Here is an 11,177-nt window from a genome sequence, read left to right as displayed (position 1 = left end):
AAATTAATCAATAATATCTAAACCAAACAGTCTTTTATATCATGACAAACACTCGTCAACTTTAATACACTAGGTAAGATTATTGAAACACTATCATAAACTTTAATACACTAGGTAAGATTATTGAAACACTATGATCAACTTTAATAAACTAGATTGAAGCACTCTATCAACAAACTTAGTGCCATTTAATAATTTATTTTTAAGAATGGGAAGTCTGCTAAAAAGTTAATTTTTGGTTCTTATGAAAAGTGAATCATCAGAAATGAACTGTTTGGTAACTATTAATATATATTTCGTAAAATTTTGTTATTCTTATAAATTTTATATTTTTAGTTTCATTTTTCTGTATTGGATTAATAACTTGGTACTGATTGTCTGCAACCATCTATTTTAAGTATTTAATCCAGCTTGTATACATTCTTTTTTTAGAGTTTGATATTCGTTTTAATCCGGATGTATACTCCCCTGGGGTTCAGCATCCTGAAACTGAGGTTTGTTTTTTAGCTTATTCTAGTAGATATATAAAACGTGTATGCTATCAGAATTTCAATACAGTTTTAAACCAATTTTTTGATATTTAAATGATATTTAAATGAATGTTGTGGAAACGCACCAAATACTTCATAAACTATTGAATAGAGAAGAATAGCAGGGCTGAAGTAAACTCGCATGTTTTTATTTTTCATAAATACTTTTGTAATTTGAGTAATCTTGGTGTTAGTTTTTAAACTAAATATTTTTTTTTTTAAGAAATATTGGTGTTTTAAATCGGTGTTTCTCAACCAGTGGGTTGCAGCCCAATTGCTTGAGATTAGATAACAGTATTTTAAAAAATGTTGCAAAAGAGCAAAAGTATAGTGCAAACTACATAATACCTTGCAAAATGCTAACTATAAATTAGTGTACTGTACATGAACCCAGCATAGCTACTATAGAACAAACACTGCCATACATGTCATACTTATATAACTTTCTACAGTGGGCCTGGTAAATTTCTTAAGTTTAGGTGCGCTGTGTTACTAAAAAGGTTGAGAAATGCTGTTTTAAATGAAATCCTTTATATGCAGACAAGTTTCTTTATTATTACAGAAAGAAAAACTTCGGAAGGAACGACAGCTAGTCAACGATGCTGCTGATTTCTTACTTACAGTCCAAATTCCTGGTTTTGTAAGTTTGTATAACAATTGAAATTAATGTAACTTGTGGTAGAAACTACTCTTATGTTATTTGTCATTTGTTTTGAGTGTTGTCGCACGATTATATAAGAGTTTTCTTTACTGTAATGATGCTTTCTTTTTTAGGCCTAAATGTAGTGTTTCCCGATACATGCCTTACTGCTCATAAGAATCATGTTGTCTGCTGTGGAGCTATTTGTTTTATTGTGGTTAATAACTGGGGCTGAAGCTATCCCAAAATATGCTTTAACCTCTCTGTAACCCCTGCAATCAATGTAAAGTGTCCACTGTTAAAGCTGGTTCACTTCTTAAATATTGCAGTATGTACACCAACTAGATGTAGAGTACAGACCCCTAAATTTTTGGTCTAGCCCATATCAGCCTGCTCACTGGGAAGATGCTGGTGCCACCTGTGATCTGTTGATCATTTTAGGTTGACCAACAATGTAATAAGATAATGTACATGTAGTAAAATGTTTTTTATAGCTCTCATATTCACTGAATTCTAAACTAATTTGTTGGGAATGTTTTAGTCAAATCAGTGTCCTACTGACTATTTTCAGGCTTGAATTTAATAAAGTAACTTAATGAATTCTAAAGACAGTTTTTTTTTATATAATTTATGCTGCATAAGTAGAAATATTGATCTATCACTCGGTGCTTCTTTTTTAATAATATTCGTTTGTTATACTTGTATGGACATAAAAGTTATTTATAGTTTACAGAAATGAGAAATAAATAAAACTTGACTAATGGCACATTTTTAAGTAATTCAGGAAATAAATGGAGAATCATGTAATAAGTTTGCTTTTAAAGTAAATGTATTTTTGATATCACATTTATTCCAGAGAAAAAATCTTAAAAGTGAAAAGATCATTTAAAATGCTGGTGCCCAACACTTAAAAGAACTAATGTCAGTAAAAACTTATTTGAGTTGATGAGTGTTCTAGTTTGTTTTTCTCACTAGATCAGGGACTGTTTAGAACATTCGGCTTCACCAATTGATGGGGTAACATTAACAGAGGCTTTGCATAGCAGGTAAGCATTACGTTCAATATATTCAAAGTTTAAATTGTATATTTTGCGCTATGGTAACCTATAATAAACTAACAAAAAATTGTAGAAAATAAATTTGAAATTTACATTTTTACAAGACATTTGATCCAAATTTATTTTTATTTTTGATAATTTTCATTTTTGAGATTTAGACGATGTTTATATTTGCAATGCTTTCTTATTTTTATCCTTCTAGACTTGTACTGTTTTGTGTATTAAAATGTTAAGAAAACTAATGGTCAAAATTAAAAAAAAAGAATACACCAAACATGCTTATTGGAATGAAATACCTTTTTTTTTTATATCATTTGCCACTTTTAGTTAAACTAAAATCTATAAATTGTAATTTAAAACAAATCTCATCCTGCTTTCCTTTTTTTTACAACTTGCAGGGGTATCAATATTCGGTATCTGGGCAAAATAGCAGAATTGTTGGCTAAGATTCCTGAACTGCAATATGTTTATGTGAGTCTTATATATACAATTTTTTTATGAAAGTAACATTTTTGAGATTTTTTTCATACTCCTACTGTAAGGTCTGGTATGTTTAGAATACTAGTAATAAAGTATAATTTTTGAAGTCAATAATTTGTAAAATTGATTTATGTAAAAAAGTATCATTTTTTTACCATAAAATTGGAAATTCAATCATTTAAAAGACAAAGGATTATGCTTTTTAAAATATAGCTTGGTTAACGTGTGAAACTTGTATTGAGAAATTATATATATGTTATAATGTATACCTCGGTCATTGACAAAACTCTGCCCTTCTTCCTCAGGCAATTACGGTTCAAGAGCTCATCTCCCGAGCAGCTAAACATCAATTTACAATGTATCTACAGTGTGTAGAGATGATGAGTCTTGCAGCAGCAATAAGCCACTTCTTAAATTGTTTTCTGTCATCTTGTCTGACTCTTCCAACTCCAGTTGGTGCTGAAGAGGTTGGATGCATATCTTTTTTTTTCTTTTATGTCATATTTGATAATGTTAAAGTTTAAGTGGAAAATCATATATTTAACTGGTTCTGTATGAAAATCCACATGACAAAGTGCTGTAAAGGATATCATATTAAGAAGTTTTTATTGATGTGTGTGTGTTTATTCCTTTTATTGTTTTATAAATGTGAGAAAAGGATAACTGAACTTTTAGGCTTTTGCTTTAACAATATAATTCTGAGTAAATGCAATAGAAAGGATAGTTTTAAGAGATATGGAATTTGGAGTATTTATCTGAGTAATTCTGTTATCAAAGGTTTTTAGCTGCTTGTATGCAGTACATCTATTTCATAAGGGGAGGGGGGGGAGAATGTTGTAGTTAAACCAGACACTGTGATCAAAATTGCATTCATTTTTCTTTCAGCTTCAGATCAGAACATCAAGAAGAAAAGGAAAGCGAAAGAACAAGCAGAATCCACTTCTTATTCAAGGTATATTTTGCTTATGGATTAAGAAATATATATAAATAAGAAAAGTGAAATTTCAGAAGAATGGTCTTTCAGTGTGATTTAAAAAAAAAGAAACGAAAAAAAGAAGAAAAAAAACTTATTTTTGAAGGGCATATTCTATGAGTAGTCCCAAATGAAATAATTTCTATAAGTTAATTATGAATAGAATTTTGAACATGAGACAGTAAAATGTGTTTGGTGCTGGTATATCTGGAGTGTGTTGAGAATATTACAAGTATAAAACAGTTTGATCAGAAATTGGGGATTATGTCTATAAAATTAGTCTATAAATTAATTATAAGGAAAAACATGAACATAGTTATATGAAGCAGTTTATCCTAAATAGCTTAAAGCTCATAACAGTCTACATCTGTTTAGACTTAATTTTATTGTTTTATTGACATTTGAACCTAGTGTAGTAATCCCTTCACGCAAGTTGCAAATCAGTCAGTGAATGTGTAGCTCACGTTACCGCATTGAATGACGTAATGCATGAACTGCTCAAGTGTGAAAGTTTTTATTATCTACTTTAACCTAATAAGTTTCTAATTTTTAGTTTTGGTTATTTTTATTATAATAATAAAGAATAGATAAAAAAAAACAAATATAATACTTATCTGGTTGTTTTGTTTACTGTCAACTGTCAATGAAACTTGAGCCTACTTTTTATACTAATTGTTGGTACTACTACTACTACTACTACTACTACTACTACTACTACTACTACTACTACTACTACTACTATCGTTATTTTTCCGCATTTCTAACTATGTGATAAAAGCTGTTAAAAATTTAGCTAAGCTCACAGATATCTTTCCCTTGGGAATAAAGTTTGAACTGAAAGTGAAATAGACAATTCTCTGTAGAGAAAACAAAGTAATGTAAAACTTCATTTCATAGATTAAAATTCTGGCTTTTTACTAGTTCTAAATAATATTAAAATATCAAAGAGAACAAGATACAATTGATGAAAGAGAGGATGTTACAGGTGGGCATGACAGGATGGGTTTGATTTTCTAGTTTATAGCTCCATAAACAAATAAGATTGAAAGCTATGAAAGTTTTGCTTTGCCTGAGGAATAACTATATTACAATGACTAATTTATGTTAATTTCCATACTTCTTAGAGGGGTGGTAAATAAATTAGAGAAGAGGGAAGATCTGGAGAGCAAATGTCACAATTCTTATATTGTGGTGAAATTGAGGATTTTTAAAATATTTCTTTATAAAAGTAAGAACTTAAAACTTGTATTAAAATTTGATTTATTAATTTTGTTATCATTACAAGTTTATTTGTAAGCCACTTCTAGAAACACCTAGAACCTCTTACTGTAGAAAGTTTAAATGATATGAAGTTAATAATTACTTACTAGACTAATAGATTGCTTCCTGGTCTTGTATAGATAACAATGAATGGGCTACACTGACTCCTCGTTCCTTCTGGAGTAGCCTAAAAGCAGAACTTTTATCGTACTACAACTGGACACTTGAGATGGAGTCTGTAGATGCATTTGTTGAACACTATGGCATCCAGAAAGTCTCGCTTCTTCGTTCCTTCTGCATGAAAACTGGTATCCAGATTCTTTTGAAGGAGTACAACTTAGATAATCGTGGTCGATCAGCATTCACTGAAGATGATATTTTGAATGTGTTTCCTGTGGTTAAGCATATCAATCCAAGGGTAGGAATATTGTAGTTAGTCTCAGGGAATTTATTTGACAAGTTTTTTTTTTTTCTACAGCATATAAAGTATGTGATAACCTGAAGAAAATGTGTATTGTGTTCTCAGATAAATTATTTCCATCAGAGATTAGAAACTAAACTTTCTGTCATCTTCACAAGTCCTTATCTGAAGTTAAAAACAAAACCAAATAACACATTTTGTCATATTTGTACAAAATTATCATCATCCTGGGTCACAAACTTGAATTAATTTTTTTCTTGTATTCATAACCATCGAAGATCATTTAGCTTCTTCATAGATCATCATCTGATAAATCTTGTTGCTTGAAAAAAAATCGTTAAATAATAAAAACTCTTAAAAGAGTCAGTTTATTATATGTATTAAAAAACAGTTGACTGATAATTGAAATATAAATAATCATTGATATCTTTATTCTTCAAGTTGTTTTTCACTGCCGAAATGAAGCTTGAACAGTTGGGAAGTATAAAAAGTAGTTAGAAGTATATTTTTTGGTTTATCTTAAGCACAACTGTTTGACTCTTGTTGAATGTTTCAGGCTACAGATGCTTACAACTTTTGCACAACAGGCCAGAACAAGATCCAGCAGGGATTCTTGAAAGAAGGATACGAGTTAATCAGTGAAGCTCTAAACCTACTTAATAACGTTTATGGGGCCATGCACCCAGAAATAGCACAGTGCCTTAGAATGCTAGCCAGACTTAATTATATTATGGGGGACCACACAGAGGTGAGTACTTGGCTTTTATTGGGTTAGCAAGAGTTTAATTATTACTGACATCTGTTTTTCAAGCTGTATTTATCCAGTACGCTTTTTAAATATTGAAAGAGTTTAATAGTAGTTTCTGTGATAACAAAACCATTGAAAAAGATTTTCTCATTAAAAAGATATGAAGCAGGATTATTTCAAGAGGTCTGAAATTGAAATGTTGAACCAGTGTCAATAGAATAAAAATTGATATTGGGTAATTTTGTATTTCACTGATAAACTATAATGATAAATATATATAAATCCTTACTGTTAAATTTCTGGCCAACTTTTTAAGTTTCCAAAATATATATAAAATGAGATAATGAAAAATAAGCTAATTTTTCTTTCTTCTAAATATATGATGATAAATACAAATATTGTTAAAGTTTTAATTGTATAGATAATTATAAGTAAAACGTTTTTGTAGGCAATGGCATACCAACAAAAAGCTGTCCTAATGAGTGAAAGAGTGAATGGCATTGACCATCCTTATACTATTACTGAATATGTAAGTTCATTGTTTGTATATGGTTTCTTGCTTATAAAGGTTATCGATGTACTATTTACTACTATTAAAAGTGGAATAGAATGTATAATATGAATTCTTCTAATATGAGTTTCTTCTCTGGTAGCATTACAGAAGTTGTATATTAGTTGTATTAACAGTTATTAAAGTTTAATAATAATTCTTTAGCAGTCTAAAGGAGAGAAACTTGAAGATTGGGTATGTGTAAATTTTCAGTTCTTGCTGAGTCACGAATATATTGTATTACATTAAGAAGCCTTCCGAGGGTCGCGGGTTCGAATCCCTGTCACACCAAACATGCTCGCACTTTCAGCCGTAAAATCCCTACATTTTCTGAGGGGCCTGTTGGAAGGCTTGTTTGTTTGTTTGAATTTCGCGCAAAGCTACACGAGGGCTATCTGCGCTAGCCGTCCCTAATTTAGCAGTGTAAGACTAGAGGAAAGGCAACTAGTCATCACCACCCACCGCCAACTCTTGGGCTACTCTTTTACTAACGAATAGTGGGATTGACCGTCACATTATAACGCCCCCAGTAGGGCAAAATTTTCAAAAAGTAGGGCCTTTAGTAGGGAAAAATAGGTATAATTTAGATTTTGCAGAAGACTTACCAGCATATTTTTATATAATTACATACTTTGCCATTGTCATCCAAAGCAGGACTTTGAAATAACTAGAAGTCTAAGTGACTGTATTAGACAAGCACGAACTAGCAGAAAGTGTACTGCTGTTGGATTTGTTTTCATTCTACATTCTGTAGGATGGTTTTCACTGATTCCAACGAAAACTTCACCTTAGTTAGTTATCTTCCCATGTTTCAACAAAAGGAACAATGAAATTGGTCATTTGGCAATGGCTGACACCAACATGAAAGTTCGTGACCATTATTGTCTACATAGGTTAAAAGTTTGTTCTGGAATCATGTTTTTCTTTGTATCATTTTAGTTTACAACATTACCATGAAAGTGGAAAACTTGTTAAAAAGGCTGTCTCAAGCATCACTGCCATGAACATGTATTGAACAAGCAACACAACACCAAGTGCATATATATGTTAGATTAGCATAAAAATACTAATGTCTTTAAAACTATCAGGCTCTAGCTATTTCAGGATATGACTGACATACGTGTACATTTTCACACACACAAAAATCAAGCAATGAATAGCTAAAGCTTATGCAGACTAAAAATATATTGAGTTAAATGATCATTTGATGATCCCACAGTAAATGATCATTTGATGATCCCTCAGTTATTCTTCACTGGGTTAGAGGTTATGTTCATTCTAAAGTTCCTTACCAGAAAGCAGAGCAGACAGTTTGATCATCTTTGAGTATTTGCCTGTGATGCCACCATGTAGTTGCATCTTGTGCAAACCACTGGTCTGAAACACTATCTTAAGTTAACAAAGAGGGCAGTTAGACTATACTTACTATTTGACTTTGTATTTTTGCGACAACTTTTGTATTTCATGTTGAGCTAAACCAATTATGTGGTTAAAAAGTAGAAGAACAAAAGTGTGATTGGAGCCCTACGTTAAATAACTATCATAATTACAATTTGTAAAAGGCCTAAAATAGTATTTAATCTAATGATTGGACCAACATTATATAAATCTTTTCTTATTAAAGAAAAACTTACTAATTTCTAAAGATCACTTAAAGGATCTTTAGGCATTACTTCAACTAAAACTGTTCTGATTTGTATGTTAACAAATAAACATCAAGCTATGTTTTTTGTCTTTTAATGTCTACTAGTGTATTGTTTTCCAATAACCCCTAATGGAGAAAAGTCCACCTTTCAAAAGTCCTTAGGTTGTTGACTTCGTTTAGATACTAACATTTTTCATGTTAATTCTGTGTGTTGTGGAATGTCATGAGTGTTCTGTTTTCAGGTTACTTTTTTTTTGTAAATGTATGATATTATTTTGTTTCATAAGAAAAATTGTTTCATTTATCTTAACTTATTTTGTAATGTGTATATAACTATATTTGACTTCTCATTTCTTTTCACTATTATCAAATATTATTGGTATTTTGTCTCAGCTGTACTAAGACTTCTTAACACAACTTGTTTTCAAACTTTTGTTGGTGATAGAATAGGCATATTCTGAAACTATTAACATGTAAGTAAAACCTTTTTTTTTCCTCTAACAGACTCACCTAGCTCTCTACTGCTTTGCTAATTCCCAAGTGAGCACTGCTTTAAAACTGCTATATCGTGCTCGATATCTGGCTCTGCTGGTTTGTGGCGAAAACCACCCAGAAGTTGCAGTATTGGATGTAAGTTTTGGTTTTATGGATATGTTGGGGTTTGCTTTTATTTATGGCTTACTTCAGAGAAAGCATTGAATATGTTCAACTTCAATAACATTTAAATGAACAAAAACAAACCCAAACAAAATTAAATTAAAGATGTTGACTAAATAATAGATATAAAATGTGCCCTGGGTTTTGGAGGTATTTGCGGAAGTAGGACCCACATTGTTTAAACAATTTGGCATTAGTTTTATGTGGATGAACACCTTACTACATATAAAGGCTTGTGTAAAGTCCCTGAAAATTGGGAGTTACAGTGAACTTAATGGGTGGTGGTTGGAAGTTATACTAGTTGGTTGGGCTTTTATAACTCTATACTTGTATAATAATTTATTAATGTACTACCAATTAAGTTAAATTAGTGCTTTACTATTATAATTGGGGCTGGAATACCAACCTCAAAAGGTAAGTTTATCTTAGTTACCCCCAAATGGCAATACTTTTTTTTTCCTTTTTTGCTTTCTTTTACTTTGGAGAGCAGTCACCACAACTGTCTGCAGACAGTGAAGTGTGATATAGATGTGGGACGTTGTGGCCTAGACCACCCACATCTTGCTCTCCTAACTTCATGTGAGACGAGAATGGAGATTAAGACTGATAGATGGTGTACCTCCACCACAATGTGGGTCCTACTTCCAAAACTCGGGCACATTTTATATCACATATTATAGCATGTACCCTGGGGATCCTTTTAATTTATGCAGCATCTTTAATTTAATTTTGTTTGGGCTTGTGTTTGTTCATTTAAATGTCATTTATCACAGGTTTGGATTTGCTGTTTTTAACGCAGTCCTTCCTTTTGATTTTATTTTGCTTGACTTTTTAAGTATTAATTTTCTATTCAACTTCGATAATATTAACAGGAGATTTAAGTATCGTTTTTAAAGAAGTAAACCATTGTGACAGAAGAGTGGTTGTCTCGTGCTATTAATCAAAATGTTAAAAATGCTTTAAAATATTAAAGTTGAATTTGACGTATAGGTATTAGTAGTCACTTGTTACAAGAGTGGTGAGAGTTTTGGAAAATTAATCACAGCTTTAATTAGAACTTTGGAAAACGTATTTTAAACTTGCATACAAGTTGTATTCTGTATTAGACCATAAGTATTAATCTCTTAAAAATGAATATTTTCATTTTTGGATAGGTTAGATTTTGTGTGTGTGTGACAGAATGCATGTGAGGATTACTTATCACATTTAGAATACTGACATTGTAATCTTGTTTCAGAGCAATATTGGTCTCATACTTCATGCTGTGGGAGAGTATGATCTTTCATTGAGATTTCTGGAAAATGCACTTAAATTAAATAGCAAGTAAGTAGTAGATGTATTGAGAGGTTGATAATACCGTTGTGGTGTGATGAGACTGTGGGATCATGAAGTTTACTTTAAAGCTGTAGTAATCAGATTTGTAGGCTTAGAAATTAAAGCTTAGTAACTCTTTCAATTCAGGCTTGGTCCCTGGGACCGACCTTGTAACCATTTTGTGCTTGTTATAGATTTCATGCTATTACTTTTTAAAGTAGTAAGCAAATGTTGACGAAATTTGGCAGTTTATCAGTAAACATTACAATGCTTTCATACACAAAATATCTAATTTTTTTATTAAGTCTTGAGGTTTATAAAGCAATGTTTCTCTCATGTCCTTTTTGTTTTCACATGTTGCCTATCTATCATGCAAAGTAATTTTCATCTTAACATTAGAAATACTTTTATGCATCAGAATATTTTTAAATTTCACATACAAAATTTTTATAATGTCCAGATATTTATCAAATGTTTCTTAAGAAGAAACTTTATATTTTATCTGTTATTTTCAGTGATTAATCTCTATACGGGTTTGGTAAGTTTGACCGATCTCGCAATCACTATAAGAAATTAGGAAATAAACATAAATTATGCATCTTTTATTCTAAAATGAACACAAATTATAACACAAAAACATAAATGTTTAGATGAAATAGCTTAAATCTCATAACATTATACATTTATATATATATTTATTATATTGACATTTCAGCCATGCCTGACTAACAATACAGAAGTTATAATGACGTGGCTCACGTTCAATCACGTTACTGTATCAAATAACATCAAGGTGACCTTTGGTCTGTACAAAGTAACTTGTCTTGGCTGAGTTTTAGTCAACTAGTATTTTGTAAAATACAGTCACATTTCAATTATTATACATTATATATATATATAT

At 30.9% G+C, this 11,177-nt stretch overlaps 1 protein-coding gene across 1 annotated transcript in view; it reads left to right on the top strand.

Annotated features, from left to right (window-relative positions):
• Positions 1 to 11,177, top strand: part of LOC106474516 (clustered mitochondria protein homolog) — a gene marked incomplete at its 5' end in the record, with an annotated part of 26,487 nt that overhangs the window by 7,407 nt on the left and 7,903 nt on the right. Inside the window, 11 exons of the mRNA XM_013935208.2 lie at positions 433 to 494; positions 1,093 to 1,170; positions 2,146 to 2,216; positions 2,627 to 2,699; positions 3,014 to 3,175; positions 3,594 to 3,660; positions 5,082 to 5,359; positions 5,919 to 6,110; positions 6,559 to 6,639; positions 8,810 to 8,935; positions 10,200 to 10,285. Coding sequence (XP_013790662.1) covers positions 433 to 494; positions 1,093 to 1,170; positions 2,146 to 2,216; positions 2,627 to 2,699; positions 3,014 to 3,175; positions 3,594 to 3,660; positions 5,082 to 5,359; positions 5,919 to 6,110; positions 6,559 to 6,639; positions 8,810 to 8,935; positions 10,200 to 10,285 — 1,276 coding nt within the window. The remainder of the gene's footprint in view (positions 1 to 432; positions 495 to 1,092; positions 1,171 to 2,145; positions 2,217 to 2,626; positions 2,700 to 3,013; positions 3,176 to 3,593; positions 3,661 to 5,081; positions 5,360 to 5,918; positions 6,111 to 6,558; positions 6,640 to 8,809; positions 8,936 to 10,199; positions 10,286 to 11,177) is intronic.

This window comes from Limulus polyphemus, unplaced genomic scaffold, assembly GCF_000517525.1.
Source record: "Limulus polyphemus unplaced genomic scaffold, Limulus_polyphemus-2.1.2 Scaffold7316, whole genome shotgun sequence".
In the NCBI taxonomy this organism is placed as follows: domain Eukaryota; kingdom Metazoa; phylum Arthropoda; class Merostomata; order Xiphosura; family Limulidae; genus Limulus; species Limulus polyphemus.
This window is presented reverse-complemented; position numbering and strand designations above follow the sequence as displayed.